Source organism: Bubalus kerabau, chromosome 7 (genome assembly GCF_029407905.1).
Source record: "Bubalus kerabau isolate K-KA32 ecotype Philippines breed swamp buffalo chromosome 7, PCC_UOA_SB_1v2, whole genome shotgun sequence".
Taxonomy (NCBI): domain Eukaryota; kingdom Metazoa; phylum Chordata; class Mammalia; order Artiodactyla; family Bovidae; genus Bubalus; species Bubalus kerabau.
The window spans coordinates 95,151,771-95,170,000 of NC_073630.1; the positions used below are offsets into that span (position 1 = coordinate 95,151,771).

The 18,230-nt window shown below is 40.3% G+C and overlaps 1 protein-coding gene across 4 annotated transcripts in view; it reads left to right on the forward strand.

Moving 5' to 3' along the window:
• ART3 (ADP-ribosyltransferase 3 (inactive)) overlaps window positions 1-18,230 on the forward strand; it is a 144,678-nt gene that overhangs the window by 86,578 nt on the left and 39,870 nt on the right. Inside the window, exons 2-3 of one of the 4 annotated variants that reach the window (XM_055588831.1) lie at window positions 13,336-13,444; window positions 14,609-14,686. In XM_055588831.1, coding sequence (XP_055444806.1) covers window positions 14,618-14,686 — 69 coding nt within the window. In that variant the 5' untranslated portion in view covers window positions 13,336-13,444; window positions 14,609-14,617. Of the gene's footprint in view, window positions 1-13,335; window positions 13,445-13,844; window positions 14,221-14,608; window positions 14,687-18,230 lie in introns of those variants that run through there. The other 3 variants (XM_055588830.1, XM_055588829.1, XM_055588832.1) reach the window with 3 other exon arrangements.

The window sequence follows — 18,230 nt, forward strand, 5'->3', positions numbered from 1 at the left end:
TAAGAAGATCCTGAACTCACCTCCTCCCAGGGGCATGCCAAATCTACAGCCATGTATGGAATAGTTGCTTCTAGGGAAAAACTAAAAACTGGTGGAACAATTCTTCACATCAGACAAATGTGAAGGAAGCCACTTCTAAATGGGTAAGAAAGACCATGGCACAATCTTGCCATAAACTCCCAACTCTGGTGCTGCAGCCCACAATTGGAAGGTAGCTCATAACTTGGAATTTTGTCCTGGGGAGTAAAGGGTTCTTACTTCACATTGGGCACCCTAACTTTAAAGACAGTCACCTGAGAGACAAGCCCTCAAAACACTTGGGTTTAAAGACTAGCAGGGCTCACATACAAGACTGGTGGGGCTGTGACAAACTGAGGTGCAGTCTTAAAGGGCCTGTGTGCAGACTCATCCGCTCTAGGGAGTAGTGCAGAAGGAGGCCTTTGAAAAGCATCCAGATTTATGTATAAAAGACTTGTTTGTTAATTTTAGAGCAATTGGTCTGAGGGGCAAAGGCCTGCTGGAGTATTCTCCTGGGAAGGAGGCTAATGGGTGCTTTCATCATGCCCTCGCTCTGCCCTGCTAAAACCCACAGGTGCCACTATTTCTTTATTTTCCTGCTCCCAATGGGTGTCATCTTTATGCTGTAGTCACTGGGTACCATTTTTCACAATCCATTTTTGCCTTACTAAAACCAGTGGGTACCATCTCCCCCAAATCTTTTTTCTTTAAAGATTTTCTTATATGGACCATTGTTGTTAAAGTCTTTTTTTTTTTTTTTTAATTTCTTACAGTATTGTTTCTGTTTTGGGTTTTTGACTGCAAAGAATGTGGGATCTTAGCTCCCTGATCAGGGATCAAACCCGTACCTCCTGCATTGGAAGGTGAAGTCTTAACCACTGGACTCCTAGGACTTCCTTCCCCAACTCTTAAAAAAACATGTATTTATTTTTTTCTCTTTGGTATGTTCCATTCTTGTACTCTGCTTCACTGTAGCTGGGCTTCCCTGGTGTTCAGTGGTAAAGAAACGGCCTGCCAATGCAAGAGACTTAAGTTCAATCCCTGGGTTGGGAAGATCCCCTGGAGAAGGACATGCAGCCCACTTCAATATTCTTGCCTAGAAAATCCCATGGACAGAGGAGCCTGGTGGGTTACAGTCCATGGGGTCACAAAGAGCTGGACACGACTTAGTGACTAAACAACAGCAATTGCTCTAGCCAGTGGGTGCCATCTTTGTGCTTTTGCTTTGCTGCGGTCCAGAGCACCAGTATTTCTCAGGAGGTTATGTACACATCCGCTGCTCCATTTTTATATCCAGTGACCCAGTTTTTGCAGCTGCCACTTGGGGAATCACCTGGCTTTGGAGGCCAAGAAGACTTGTGTTCCTGGGTTTCATGAGACTGTAACAATTGGAGATTTATTTCTTGAAAGACTACCACTCCTATGGCACTACACGGAGAGTAGACTGAAACACACTTCTAGTCCTTCTGAGAAAGAGATCTATTTGCTTGTCCAGGAGCTTTGGCTGGAGGGATAGACTTCTGATTTGGCATACTTTATAGGGGCTTATAGAGCTGTTTGCAGGGTATGGAGGCAGGTGGACTACATCTTTGCACCTTCCCTCTACCTTGTTCCAGCTTGCTGGTATCTTTCAGAAAGAAGCTTATATCCTTCTCTGGTGCCCTAATTTTTTCAGATGCTGCCAGGGGATACCTCTAGTCACTTGGTTCCAGTGGCCAGCCAGGCTTAGCTTGTAGGCTCCATGGGACTGTAACCAAAGAGAAATAGTTCTTAAACAGCAATCACCCCCAGGACACAGCAGGAGGTAGCAGACTTAGGAGCTCAATCTTTCTGTGAAAAGGGCCAATATTAGCTTATTATTGCTGCAACCCGAGGGACAGGTTTCTAATTAAACATATATAAGCTAACTGTAAACCTGAGACCTTGAAGGAGAAGCATTATCTTTCCCTTCTCCTGCTAGACTCCTGAGTGTCAGCATCTCTTGAAAGGGAGTGCTTATAAATATCTGGTATACCAGTTTTTGCATCTGGTACTCTGGTTTTTGTAGCTGCTGCCCAGGGAATATCCCTTGATTGTCTGGTAGCCAGGGATGTTCCTGGGTCCCCCAGGACTGTAACTATCAGAGATACAGTTCTTGGAAGGCTGCCACTCCCAGGTCACTGCACAGACAGCGGACTAAAACATTCTCCTAGTCTTTCTGTGAAAGAGTCCTGCTTGCCAGTCCTGGAGCTTTGGCCATAGGACAAGTCTCAGGTACAAAACACTTCCAGAGGCTACAGAGGTGCTCTCAGGTGATGTGGGCTGGGGAATACCATCTTTCTCCCCTCCCTTTACCATGCCACAGCTTAACTGGTTTCTCACCAAAAGGAGCTTACATACTCATCTGGAGCCCTGATCTTTATGACAGCTGCCTAGGGGATACCTCCAGATCACTTGGCTCTGGGGGCCAGTAGGGCTTGTACTTGTGGTCTGACAAAACTGTTTATTTGTATTTATAAAAGCTGCTGCGTGGGGGTCAGGCTTCTAATCAGGCTAAACTTAGATGCTGAGTGAGATCTTTCCCTTTGGAACACTAACTGATCTTGGTTCTCCCTCAACTATTAAAAATAAAATAGGCTTCTTGGATAATCACAATGGTGTTGAGAAGCAACCAAGAGTGCCAGGGCAGAGCTGAATGATAAGGTTTGTCTCCTGTACAGGGCCAACCCTGCAGGACTGGCAGAGGCAGCTGTTCATCTAATGCATAGAAACTGACAGAAAGTCAAACAAAGTGAAGAAACAGAGAAGCATGTTCCAAATTAACAAGATAAAACTGCAAAAAAAAAAAAACAATAGAGATAAGTAATTAACCTGATAAAAAGTTCAAAGTGATAATCATAAAAATGCTCCCTGAACTCAGAAGAGGAATGGATGAACACAGTGAGAACTTTATCAAAGAGATTAGAAAATATTTTAAAAATTCCAAACAGAAGTCACAGAGCTGAAGAGTACGGTAACTGAACTGGAAAATACATTAGTGGGATTCAACAGAAGATTAGGTGAAACAGAAGTAAGGACGAGTGAACTCAAAGACAGGATAGAAGAACTCACCAAATCAAAGTAGTAAAAAGGTGAAGATAGCATAAAGAACTTTGGGGCAACATCAAGTGCCTACCATTCATATTATAAGAGTGCCAGAAGGACAGGAGAGAGAAAAAGGGGAGAAAAATTACTTGGATAAATGATGATTGAAACTTCCCTAACCTGGGGAAGGACGCAGACATCTAGATCCAGGGAACTAAAAGAGTTCCAAATAAGATGAACCTAAAGAGACCCACAAGACTCATTATAATTAAAATGTCAAAAGTTAAGGACAAGGAGAGAATCTTAAAAGCAGCAAGAGCAAAACAACTTGTTATGTATAAGGGAACCTCCATAAGACCAGCAGAAGATTTTCTTCAGCAATGACTTTGCAGACAGAAAGGAGTGGCAAGGAAAGGAAGAAAACCTACAACACAGAATACCTACCTGCAAGGTTATCATTCAGAACTGAAGGAGAGAAAGAGTTTTCCAGACAAGCAAAAGCCAAAGGAGTGCATCACTCACTAAACCAGCGTTACAAGAAATGTTAAAGGGACTTACTTAAGCTGAAAAGAAAGGATGCTAATTAATAACAGCAAAACATATGAAAGTATAAAACTCCCTGCTAAAGGTAAATATATGGGCATACCTCAGAGATACTGTTGACTTGATTCCAAGCTACCACAATAAAGCAAGTCACATGAATTTTTTATTTCCCAGTGCATATAAAAGTTATATTTATTTTATGCTTTAGACTGTTAAGTATGCCATGGCATTAAGCCTAAAAAAACAGTGTGCATACCTTAATTTAAAAATACTTTAATTCTAAAAAATGCTAATCATTATTTGAGCCTTAAGCAAGCAGTATAGTAGTAACATCAAAGATCACTGATCACAGATCACCATGATGTAATAAAAAGTTAGAAAATTTTCAAGAATTAGCCAAAATGTGACACAGAGACATGAAGTTAGCAAATGCTGTTTGGAAAAATAGCACCTACAGACTTGGTCTGGGCAAGGTTGCCACAAACCTTTGATTTGTGAAAAATGCAGCACAGTGTGAAGCACAATAAAGCCAAGTTCAGTAAGGTGAGGTACGGCTGTATGGTAAAGGTAGTAGATTAGTCACTGTTAAACTTGTATGAAGGTTAAAGACAAAAGTAGTAAAAATAACTGTAACTACTATAATTAGTTAAAGAATACACACAATTGAAAGATGTAAAATGTAACATCAAAACCATAAAATGTGGAGAGTGAAAGAATAAAAATGTAGAGCTTTGAATGCATTCAAAATTAAGCTGTTATCAACTTAAAATGGACTGTTAGAAGTTGTTATATGTAAGCTTCCTGATACCACAAATCAAAAACCTATACTAGATACATAAAAGGAAATGAGAAATGAATATAAGATAACCACTAAAGAAAATCATCAACCACAAAGGAAGAGAGCAAGAGAAGAAGGAAGAGAGGAACTACATAACAGTCAGAAAACATTTAACAAAATGACAATAAGGACATATCTTTCAACAATCACTTTAAATGTAAAATGAACTAAATTTTCCAATCAAAAGATACAGAGTGGTTGAATGGATACAAAAACAAGACCATCTATATGCTGCCTACAAAAGACTCACTTAATACCTAAAGACACACACAAACTCAAAGTAGGATGGAAAAAAGATATTCCATGCAAATAGAAGCCAAAAGAAAGCTGGAAGAACTATACTTATGTTACCGGATGCAAGTCTGTGTGTCCAATGTGCAGGGAGGTGAAACAACACCAAAATGTTGGAATTTGGAGCAGAGAAAGGTTTATTGCAGAGCCATGCACAGAAATGAGTAGCTTATGCCTTGAAAAAAATCCTGAGCTCCCCAAAACTTTTGGCAAAAGCCTTTTATAGGAAAGGTGAGGGAGGGGGTATCATTAGTTGTTTCAGACTTCTTCGTATCAGATCCTTTGTTCTAGAGGTCACGTTACCATGTTCTTGTAAATCTCCAAAGAAGAAAATGGTATTCTTTGTTCTGGAAAGAAAGGATGAGGTCCCAGTGCTCAACTTCTGCCCTCCAAGGTCCAGGTCCTGGCTAAAAGGAGGGGGTCCCTATGTGGGACCTGTCTGGGAGCATTCATCCAACACCCAGCCTGGGTCCTTTTGCCAGTCTCTGGTCTGGCTGAAGAGGCAGATCTCAGCTGGCAGAATCCTCAGGGCCAGGTTCCCAGACCCTGCTCAGTCACTATCACTTAGGGGCCAAGGCACCTGGGACCCAGCCAGCTCTCAGGCTTTTCATTTAAGGTGGAGAGGATCTGAGGCCTTCACGGCTTATGACCCGTGGAGATTGCTACCACCGTCAGGTTGTAGAGGTGAGGACTGGGGAGAGATTCACTGCTGCTTCAAGGCCTGGTCCAGCCAGTTGGTGGCTGTTGTGAGGGCTCTGGAGCTCTGCAGGACACAGCCCTTAACCTGTCTCTCGGCCTTCCTAGCTGGCCCCAAGGGCCTGGGAGAAGGCTGCAATTCGCCTCTCCCTGCAGTCTCGATCCCAGAATCACTGTTGGCTGACTGTTGGTGGAATGGGTCCTCTAACCACCACGTGTTATCTCTTGCATGCTAACAGCCGTGTGGTGCTTCACCCCTATTCTAGTGGCAGGCATACCTGCAGGTCAGGGTCTCATTGGCCAAGTGGGCACAGGGGCATGCCACCTCCTTGCCTTCTTCCTGCTGCCTGCTTCACCTTCCTGTCATAGCTGTCCTTGCAGAGAGCCCAGTAGGAGTCAGGGACTGCTTGGCCAGGCCAGGCTGGGGGGCAGCAGTGGTAGCACAGGGTGGGTGGCACTGGGCAAGCTGACTCCATTAAATGTGGTACCCAAGGCTGTGGCTCACGTCCAGCTGCCTACCAGGCTTGCAGCAGAACCCTGGCCTGGGACCTGGCGCTGCTCCCACCTGAAGCCCCTATGCATCTGATGTTCTGATATCATTTGGCCTCACTGTGCATAGGGCATGCAAACTTGTGTTCAGTAACACTTATATCAGACAGAATATACAAAACAGACTGTAAAAAGAGACAAGGAGATTATGTAGTGATAAAGTGGTCAGTTGAACAAGAGGACATAACATTTGTAAATGTTTATGCACCCAATATGCTGTGTGCTTAGTTGCTCAGTTGTGTACAACTCTCTGCGACCCCATGGACTGTAGCCCACCAGGCTTCTCTGTCCATGGGGATTCTCCAGGAAGGAGAACTGGAGTGTGTTACCATGTCCTCCTCCAGGGGATCTTCCCAGCCCAGGAATTAAATCCAGGTCTCCCACATTGTAGGCAGATTTTTTACCATCTGAACCACCAGAGAAGCAGCCAATATAGGAGCACCTAAATATATAAAGCAAATATTAACAGGCCTAAAGGAAGAATAGATAGCAGTACAATAATAGTAGGGGACTTTAATATCCCACTTATATCAGTGGATAAATCATTCAGACAGATAATTAATAAGGGAACAATGCCTTAAATGACATAGACTTAACAGAAATATACAGGACATGCCACCTGAAAGCAGTAGAATACTCATTTTTCTCAAGTGTATATGGAGCATTCTCTAAGATAGATTATATGTTAGGCCACAAAATTTTAAAATTTAATAAAATTGAAATCATATTAAGCATCTTTTCTAATCACAATGGCAGGAAACTAGAAATTAGTTATAAGAAGAAAATTAGGAAATTTATAAATATGTAAAGATTAAGTCCTTATGGCAGAAAGTGAAGAGGAACTGAAGACCCTCTTGATGAAAGTGAAAGACTGAAAAATCTGGCTTAAAACTCAACATTCAAAAAACTAAGATCATGGCATCCAGTCCCATCACTTCATGGCAAATAAATGGGGAAACAATAGAAACAGTGACAGACTTTCTTGGGCTCCAAAATCACTGCAGATGGTAATTGCAGCCATGAAATTGAAAGATGCATGCTCCTTGGAAGAAAAGCTACGACCAACCTAAACACCATATTAAAAAGCCAAGACATTACTTTGCTAACAAAGGCTCATCTAGTCAAAGCTATGGTTTTTCCAGTAGTCTTGTTATGGATGTGAGAGTTGGACCATAAAGAAAGCTGAGCACCAAATTGATAACTTTTGAACTGTGGTGTTGGAGAAGACTCTTGAGAGTCCCTTGGACTGCAAGGAGATCAAACCAGTCCAATCCTAAAGGAAATCAGTCCTGAATATTCATTTTAAGGACTTATGCTGAAGCTGAAACTGCAATACTTTGGCCACCTGATGTGAAGATCTGACTCATTGGGAAAGACCCTGATGCTGGGAAAGATTGAAGACAGGAGGGGAAGGGGACAGAGGATGAGATGGTTGGATGGCATCACTGACTCAATGGACATGAGTTAGAGTAAGCTCCGGGAGTTGGTGATGGACGGGGAAGCCTGGCGTGCTGCAGTCCATGGGGTTTCAAAGAGGTGGACCCGACTGAGTAACTGAACTGAATTGAAAGATTAAACAGCATATGCCTATATAGTCAGTAGGTCAAAGAAAAAGTTGAAAGCAAAATAAAAAAAAATACCTTGAGACAAACAAAAAGGGCAATATACCAAAATTTGTGGGATGCAGTAAAAGCAGTTCGAGAGTTCATAGTGATAAATCCCTACTGCAAGAAGCAAGGAAAATTTCAAGCAACCTAACTTTATATCTCAAGGAACTAGAAATAGGAGAATAAATAAAGCCCAAAGTTAGAAGGAAGGAAATAGCAAAATTCATACTAGAAATAAATGAAAAGAAACAAAGACAATAGAGAAGATGAATGAAATCAAAAGCTGTTTTGGTAAGTAAGCAAAATGGATAAATCTTGAGCTAGATTCACTGAAAAGAGAGAACTCAAAACCAGAAACAAAGAAGACATTACAGATGATATCACAGAAATATAAAGCATCATAAGAGACTTGGAAGAAAAGCTTTTCCCTGGAAGAAAAGCTATGACCAAACTAGACAGCATATTAAAAAACAGAGACATTATTTTGCCGACAATGTTCTGTCTAGTCAAAGCTGTGGTTTTTCCAGTAGTCGTGTATGGATGTGAGAGTTGGACCATAAAGAAAGCTAAACACTGAAGAATTAATACTTTTGAACTGTGGTGTTAGAGAAGACTCTAGAGAGTCCCTTGGACTGCAGGGAGATCAACCAGTCAATCCTAAAGGACATCAGTCCTGAATATTTATTGGAAGGACTGATGCTGAAGCTGAAACTCCAAATACTTTGGCCACCTGATGCAAAGAACTGACTCATTGGAAAAGACCCTGATGCTGGGAAAAATTGAAGGCAGAGAGAGAAGGGGACGACAGAGGATGAGATGGTTGGATGGCATCACCGATTTGATGGACTTGAGTTTGAGTAAGCTCCAGGAGTTGGTGATGGACAGGGAAGTCTGGCGTGCTACAGTCCATGGGGTTTCAAAGAGTCGGACACGACTGAATGACTGAACTGAATTGTGAGAGACTGCTTCAAATAAAGTATATGCTAATAACTTGGGCAACCTAGAAGAAATGGATAAATTCCTAGTAACAACCTTCCAGCAGTGAATCAGGAAGAAATAAAAAATCAGAACAGACTGATTATTAGTAAGCAGATTGAATCAGTAATTAAAAACTTGTCCCAAATAAAAGTCCAGATGGTTTCAATGACAAATTCTACCAAGTATTTGAAAAAGAATTAATACCAGTCCTTTTCAGACTTTTCCAAGAAATAGAAGAGGAGGAAATACATCTGAGTTCATAACTCATTTTATAAGGGCATTCTTAGCCTGATACTAAATCCAGACAAAGACACAACAAAAAATGAAAATTTCAGGCTAATATCCCTGATGAACATAGATGTAAAAATCCTTAACAAATTATTAGCAAACTGAGTTCAACAATGCATTGAAAGTACTATACACCATTATCAAGTGGAATTTATTCCAGGGATGCAGGGATAGTTCAGATTCATAAATCAGTCAGTGAAATACTGCAGATTAAAAAAGTGAAAGATAAAAATCATGTGATCATCACAACAGATGTAGGGAAAGCACTTAACAAAATTTAACACCCATTTTGATTAAAAAAAAAGTTCTCAACAAAGTATAAAGGGAATGTACCTCCATGTAGTAAGGGTTGTCTGTGATGGATCTACAGCTAATACGCTCAGTGATGAAAACCTGAAAGCTTTTCATCTAAAATCAGGTGCAAGACCAGGATGGCCACTGTAGACACTTATTCAGCATTGTATTGGGAGTCCTAATCAGAGCAGTCCAGCAAGAAAAAGAAATTAAATCATCTGAATTGGAAAGGAAGAAGTAAAACTGTCTCTGTTTGCAGATGACATGATACTATATACATAAAGTCCTAAAGATTCCTCCAAAAACTAGAACTAATAAATTCAGTGAAGTTGCAGGATACAGAATCAATACACAGAAATTTCTTACGTTTCAATGCACCAATAACTATCATCAGAAAGAGAAATAAAGAAAATAATCTCGTTTATAGTTCACCAAAAATAATAAAGTGTGAATAAATTTAATCAAGGCGATGAGAGAAGGTGAAGAAGACTCAGATGAATAGAAAGATATTCCATGCTCAGGGACTAGAAGAATCCATATTGTTAAAATGCCTATACTACCCAAAGCAATCTATAGATTCAGTGCAATCTGTTTGAAAATTCCAATGGCATTTTCCACAAAATAGGACCAAAAAAAAATTCTAAAACTTGTTTAGTAAGTAAGCATTAGTTGCTCAGTCTTGTCCAACTCTGTGACTCCATGAACTGTATAGCCTGCCAGCCTCCTCTGTCCATGGAATACTGGAGTGGGTTGCCATACCCTTCTCCAGAGGATCTTCCTGACTCAGGGATTGAACCCGGGTCTCTTGCATTGCAAGTGGACTCGTTACTATCTGAGCCACCAGTGAAGCCCAAAACTTGTTTCAGTTCAGTTCAGTCGCTCAGTCATGTCCGACTCTTTGCAACCCCATGAATTGCAGCACACCAGGCCTCCCTATCCATCACCAACTCAGACTCAGGTCCATCGAGTCAGTGATGCCATCCAGCCATCTCATCCTCTGTCTTTCCCTTCTCCTCTTGCCCCCAATCCCTCCCAGCATCAGAGTCTTTTCCAGTGAGTCAACTCTTCGCATGAGGTGGCCAAAGTACTGGAGTCTCAGCTTTAGCATCATTCCTTCCAAAGAAATCCCAGGGCTGATCTTCAGAATGGACTGGTTGGATCTCCTTGCAGTCCAAGGGATTCTCAAGAGTCTTCTCCAACACCACAGTTCAAAAGCATCAATTTTTCGGCACTCAGCCTTCTTCACAGTCCAACTCTCACATCCATACATGACCACAGGAAAAACCATAGCCTTGACTAGACAGACCTTTGTTGGCAAAGTAATGTCTCTGCTTTTCAATATGCTATCTAGGCTGGTCATAACTTTCCTTCCAAGGAGTAAGCGTCTTTTAATTTCATGGCTGCAGTCACTTGTTTGGGACCACATAAACCTCCAAACAGCCAAAGCAATCTTGAGAAAGAAGAACAAAGCTGAAAGTATTGTGTGCCATGATTTCAAACTTAATTGTAAAGCTGTAGTAATCAGATGGAGAAGGAAATGGCAACCCACTCCAGTATACTTGCCTGGAGAATCCCATGGACAGAGGAGCCTGGTGGGCTGCAGTCCATGGGGTCGCAAAGAGTTGGGCATAACTGAGCAACTAACACACATGCATAGTAATCAAAACAGTGTGGTATTGGCATGAAAACAGACACATAGATCAGTGAACTAGAATGGCAAGCCCAGAAATAAACCCATGTGTATATGGTCAATTAACTTACAACAAAGGAGCCAATATACAATGGGGAAAGGAATCTCTTCAGTAAATGGTGTTGGGAATGGTGTTCAGTAATGGTGTTGGGAAAGCTGAACAGGCACATGCAAAAGAATGAAACCAGACCACTTTCTCACATCATACACAAAAATTAACTCAAAATGTATTAAAGACATGAATGTAAGACCTGAACCATAAAACTCCTAGAGGAAACATAAGTGGTAAGCTCCTTGGCATTGGTCTTAGCAGTGATTTTTTTAATTTGACACCAAAAGCAAAGGCAGTAAAAGCAAAAATCAAAAAATGGTACTCAGCTAAACTAAGGAGTTTCTGCTCAGTAAAGGAAACCATCTAAAAATGAAAATACAACCTGAATGGTGGAAAATATTTGCAAATCATACATATGATAAAGGGTTAGTATCCAAACTTTGTAAAGAACTCATAACAACTCAATCAGAAATAGTGCATATAAAAATAACAGAAGACCTGAAGAGATATTTTTTCAAATAATACACACAGATGGCCAGCAGACACGTGGAAAGATCAGTATCACTAATCATCAGGGAAATGCACATCAAAACCACAATGAAATATCACCTCACACCTGTTAGAATGGATATTATTTAAAAAGACAACAAATATTGGAGAATGTGAAGAAAAAGAAATACTTATGCACTCTTGGTGGGAATCCAAGTTGGTGCATTCGCTATGAGAAATATGGGGAGTTCTTCAAAAAATTAAAAACAGAATTGTGTTTTCTTGGGCTCCAAAATCACTGTGGAGGGTGACTGCAGCTGTGAAATTCAAAGACGCCTGCTCCTTGGAAGGAAAGCTATGATAAACCTACATAGCATATTCAAAAACAGAAATATCACTTTGCTGACAAAGGTCTGTATAGTTAAAGCTATGGTTTTTCCAATAGTCATATATGGATATGAGAGTTGGACCATAAAGGAGACTGAACACCAGAGAACTGATGCTTTTGAATTGTGGTGCTGGATAAGATTCTTGAGAGTCCCTTGGACAGCAAGGAGATCAAACCAGTCAATCCTGAGTATTCACTGGAAGGACTGATGCTGAAGCTGAAACCCTGGTAGTTTGGCCACCTGATGCAAGAGCCAGCTCATTGGAAATGACCCTGATGCTGGGAAACACTGAAAGCAAAAAGAGAAGAGAGTGACAGAGGATGAGATGGTTAGATAGCATCATCGACTCAGTGGACATGAGTTTGAGCAAACTCTGGGAGATGTTGGAGGACAGAGGAGCTTGGTGTGCTGTAATCCATGGGATCACAAAGAGTTGAACATGACTTAGTGACTGAACAGCAACAGTAACAACAAATGATCTAACAATTCCGCTTCTGAGTATTAACCCAAAGAAAATGAAAACAGTTGAAAAGATTTCTGTACTTTCATGTTCTTAAAAGCATTATTTACATGCTGGGAAAAATTGAAGGCAGGAAGAGAAGGAGACAACAGAGGACGAGATGGTTGGATGGCATCGCCAACTCAATGGGCATGAGTTTGAGCAAACTCTCGGAGATGGTGAAGGGCGGGGAAGCCTGGTGTGCTGCTGTCCATGGGATCTCAAAGAGTTGGACAGGACTGAGCGACTGAACAAGAAGAAGATACGGAAGCAACTTAAGTGTCCATGGACAGTTAGGTGGATAAAGAAGATGTGGTACATATATAATGTAATATTACTCAGCCATAAAAAGAATGAAATAATGCCATTTGTAACAACGTGGATGGCTCTTGAGGGCATTATGCCAAGAAATAAGTCAGGGAGAGAAAAACAAATAACATATGGTCTTCAGCATTGCAGGCAATGTGTTTACTAGGTGTACTTTACTCAAATGAGAGCTATAGTTGCAGATACTGCCAAATCCTTCCCTTAGTGCTCTCACTGGGCTTTGTACTTAAGATTCTTAACATGTATTCTGGATAAGTTTCACATCTTTTATTAGTTTGAGTGCTTTTCAGATTTGTTTTCCTTGTGCATCCCAGCACCTGGCACAGTACCTAAAATACAGTAAGCCGGTTGAGTGAATGGTGATAGCCATCACCGTTGCCGGTGATTAACACAGGAAGTCCTCTGAGTTATGTGAACCATCTAGCAAGGGTAAAATCCTTGCTTTAGCTTGACATCTCAGAATCAAAGGGTCAAAAGGTTAGGAATGGGAAGTGTGATCACTCTCTGAGAAGCCCAGATCTGAGGGCTCATACTGAACGCGCTGTGTGGTTGGAGGGAATTGCTGTGGCTTTACAAGCCTCTTGGAGATTTCATGTGTTAACTGTGGTGATTCCAAGGGATAGTGTGGGGGCCAGATATAAATAGCAGAACACAAATGAGGTAATGTGCCACTGCCAAGCTACTGCTGGGGATGTTTATAAAAAGAAAAGCATTCCCTTTTCAGCTCTCAGTGTCAACAACCTCCTATCCTGAAGACACCCTCACCACAACTGAGAGAGTGGGGAAACAGTGAGACCTAGCATCATTTAAAACTCCACAAGGAGAAAAGCCAGGTAAACATTTTGACTTATTTACGTTCAGACTACGGAAGTGAAGATTTTTCAAGAAAATCCTCATTCAGAGCTTGTCTTGTGACAGTTACCTGTCAAGTGTTATTTTCAAAATCTCTTTTCTAAAGGGATGATTAACACAGAAGTGGCATTTTTGTGCTTTTAATATCTTTAATGAAAGAAACTGCTTGTGAATAAAGATGGCAATCTGGGGCCAAAGGGAAGACTATCTTCTTTTCCCTGTGCTGTTCATCCCCACTTTCAGGTGCCAGAATATGGTGATTGGTAGGATGAAAAAGAGATTTCAGTTCAGTTCCAGTCATGTCAACTTTGTTTTAGGTATGTGGAAAAAGCCGAAAAGCAGTCTTTAATTAATTGAATCAGTTAGTGATTCTGGGACATCTTCAGCCCTTGATGGCCTCTTACCCTCCTGTTTACCTGCTTCTGTCTCATGAATGTTGGGATGAATATTGGGCACACAGCCAGTAGAGTTATATAATCTTACCAGAGTTGCTTCCTGTTCACCTCCTTTTTATTCTCATTCCTGCTTTCAGCACGTTATTCAGGATGCTTGTTTTATCCTTGGCTTCTCTTAAATGTGAATATTTGGGAGGAAGAGAACACCCCGGATAACCTTCTGGTTTTTACCACTACCTGTCTCCATCCTACCAAATGGGCGTCACTTGGTTTGCAGGGAGGATGAAGAATGGATGATGTGTGTGGATACTAACTCCTGGAGAATTCTTGGAGACTGGGAGCTAGGAGACCAATCTGCAATGGTGTTGCGTTTTTCTTTTTCTTTTTTTTTTCAGTTTGTGTTTTCCTGTGTATGATGAGGGGAGATTGAGAGGGAGGAAGAATAATTGACTCTCAGTGACTGTTGGTGGGAGAGACAACATGTCTAAAGGAGAATGGAAATTGACAGATTTAATCCTGAGCAAATATCTGAAGTTTTCTGAGCTTTTGTTTCCTCATGTGTAGAATGAAGGTGTTAGATCACCAGACAAAATCTAATGACCCTTTCAGCCATTGGGAATTTATTCATAATCACTTCCTAACTATCATGATACCGCTTTTACCCAGAATGAAAAAATGTGTATCGTGTGTGTCATCCTGTTCTACTTCTCTAAACTTCTACTAAATTGGAATTCCTTCATTTTAATTTAGAAGAGAAAAATGAAGACAGGACATTTTGAAATGGTCGTCGTGCTGTTGGCACCTATGATTCTAATGGACATCCTCCAGGTAATGTTAGGAATGGGAAGCACGTGGTCATTGGAACGGGAACTCTTGGTATAAGGTTGCCTGAGGCATTTGTGTGTGTTGATGATAGAAATGAAGACAGATAGAATAATAATAAGTTAGTGTTTTTAAATGTAGATCTTACCTTTTACACACTGATACATGTTAACTGTAGAAAATTAAAAATTAAAAGTAGACAATGGGAGGAAAGTAAAAATCATCCACAATTTTCCACCCAGAGGGAGTGAGTCTTAATCTGTTGGTGTGTAGGCTTCTCAGCATTTTTCTGTGTATTTATGTTTGTAATTTACAAGATAGATTCACACTATATATAGTATTTTGTTTTTACTTTTTTAAGTTAATACTATGCTACAGGTATCTGTCCATGGCATCAGATATTCTAAAAACTTTTTTTTTTTCATATACATTGACAATGCAATGTCTACTTGTTTCCCATGTTTTATATAGTGGCTCTTTTCTCCTGTTCAGTATTCTTTTTATTTTGATAGAACTTTCATGATTTTATTTTTTACAACTGAATCTTTAAACATTCTGTAACATGTTTTTATGTAAAATATGAGCCAGGTATCTCACTTGGGTTTTTTCTCCCACATTGTTAGCTCTCACATCACTACTGAGTATTGTCCACTGATTTGAAGCACCTTCTTTAAAATGTGTTAAATTCTTAAAAACTTAATCCATTTTGAGTTTAATAATCTGAAATATTGTTTATAGAATCATTGTATATTCTGTTACCTGTTTTGCAGTGTGACTTTTAAAAAATTGAAGTGTAATTCCCATATAAAAAGATACCATTTTAAAGTGTATAGTTGAGTGATTGTCATATATTCACTATGTTGTGCAGCCATCATCACTTTATCTCATTATAGGATTCCTATCACCCCCAAAAGAAGCCCTGTAGCTGTTAGTAGTCAATTCCAATTCCCTCTTCCCTGCATTCCCTGAGACCACTAATCTGCTTTGTCTCTATGAATTTGCAGATTCTGGACATTTCATCTGAATGGAATCATACAATATCTGGCCTTCTCGGTGGCTTCTTTTAGCATAACATTTTCAAGCTTCATACATGTTGCAGTGTATATTAGTACTTTGTTCTTTTTTGTAGTATAGTAATATTACATTTCTTGGTTATGTCACATTTTGTTTATCCATTCATTAATTGTTGGGCATTTGAGTTGGCCCCACTTTTTGGTTCTTATGAATGAATGTGAGCATGCATGCTCAGTCATGTCCAACTCTTTGTGACCCCATAGACTGGGGCTCCCAGGCTCCTCTGTCCATGGGATTTTCTAGGCAAGACTGCTGGAGTGAGTTGCCATTTCCTCATTCAGGACTTACGAATGAATAGTCCTGCCACAAACTTTTGCGTACAGATTTTTGTTTGTGTGAACATATTTTCAGTTCTCTTGGGTTTATACCAAAAGTATATAATTGCTGGGTCATATGGTGGCTCAATGTTTAACATTGTGAGGAACTGCCAAATTGTCTTCCACATTTTGTATTACTTACACAGCAGTGTATGAGGATTCAGTTTCTCTATATCATTGCCTACATTTGCTATTTTCCCTTTTTTCCTTATCTTTATATCCATCCTAATGGATATGAGGTGGTATCTCACTGTGATTTTGATTTGCCTTTTTAATATTTTTCTGCAACATAATTTTGATGTGTTTATTTATGAATGTTTCATAATTTAACATATCTTTTTAAATCACTTTTACATTTTTGTAATAAATTTTTGGTAATTAAGCTTCATCCATATAGCCTTGTTTCAGTGGATAACTGAGGAAGAAAATATAATTAGTGGGTTCACCTAGCCTTTGTACCTGTTCCTTAATATCCATTCAGTTTTCCCTGAATGGTGGTGGCATTTGTGGGCTTTTTCATTGCTCAAGGTACTCACTGTTCAGAACACACAATCAGCTGCGGCCTTGGGCCAGAAAGACTAGAAGTCTAAAATTAGACACGTGGAGACTGGTTAGAGGCACAGGGGAAAGACAGGAACATAGTGGATCAACTCTTGGATATGATGTGAGGAATGTGGGAGGTGGTTTCAGGGCATGATGTCTTATAATATGTTGAAGTCTTGAAGATAAATTAGACATTGGTGTCCAGGACGCACTCTGGTACATTCTGTGCTGTGGAGGAAAGTGCATTTCTTGGCTAGGAGATGGCAATGATTTGATCTAGTAAAGCTCAAATTCCCACTTCAAGAAACTGACCTACGGACCTATAATTTCAGGGGTCTCAGTGACTTTCCCAACAGAATATTTTGTGGCTGCTAATCAGACAGTTTCTGATGCCAGTACAGTTCCTAGTAGCACTACTTGTAAGATGGTGTTGTGAGTTTTATTCCAGACCTTTCATAAGTGTTGTTATAAAGACAAAGTTAAACTCTTTTTTTTCTAAGTACTATATAAATATCAGTGGTCTTTATCATCAGAAACATATTTTGGTTAAGAAACAGACTCTGGAGCCAGATTGCCTGGGTTCAAATCTGAATTCCATACAAGTTAATCTCCTTGCCTTAGTTTGCTCATTTTAAAAGAGGGACTAATAATAGTACCTACCTACCTATGGATGTGAAGTTGGACTATGAAGAAAATTGAGTGCCAAAGAATTGATGCTTTTGATTGTGGTGTTGGAGAAGACTCTTGAGAGTCCCTTGGACTGCAAGAAGAGCCAACCAGTCTATCCTAAAGGAAATCAGTCCTGAATCATTGAAAGGACTGATGCTGAAGCTGAAACTCCAATACTTTGGCCACCTGAGGTGAAGAACTAACTCACTGGAAAAGCCCCTGATGCTGGGAAAGATTGAAGGCAGGAGGAGAAGGGGACAACAGAGGATAAAATGGTTGTATGGCATCACTGACTCGATGGACATGAGTTTGAGTAAGCTCCAGGAGTTGGTGATGGACAGGGAAGCTTGGTGTGCTGCAGTCCACGGGGTTCTGCAGTTGGACACGGCTGAGTGACTGAACTGAACCTACCTCACAGGGTTACCATGAAGATTAAATGAGTTAATATATATGAACACTTGGTGCTGCACACACAGAAAGCACTCTGGAGAAGTTTTTTAGGCCTTAGGAGTGCAGGGCATGAGTGAGAAGGAGAAATTTAAGAAAATTCCACAAATGAATGGATGGTTTTATATAAGGACTAGGTTGATGCCAGCTGTAGACAGTAGGGTTGTAAGTTTGGCCTTGCTCTTAGATTGTTTTGTTTGAAGGATCTTTGAGCACCTCAAGTGAAATTATTAAGTAGGCAGTTGATATACAGAAGTCAAATGGAGTTATTAATTATGTAGTTGATATATAGATCTTACACTTATACAACAGGTCAGAGATATTCAGATGATCATTGAAACTGTGGGTCTTACATCATTGCCTAAGGGTAGACTTGAGATTTGGAAAATAAATAGCCTTGAGAAACTGACCTTTAATGGCCAATTGGAATATGCTGGACGTGCAAAGGAGTCTAAGAAGTATTCCCTTAGTGAGAGCTGTTGAAGCTCAGAAATGTCAAG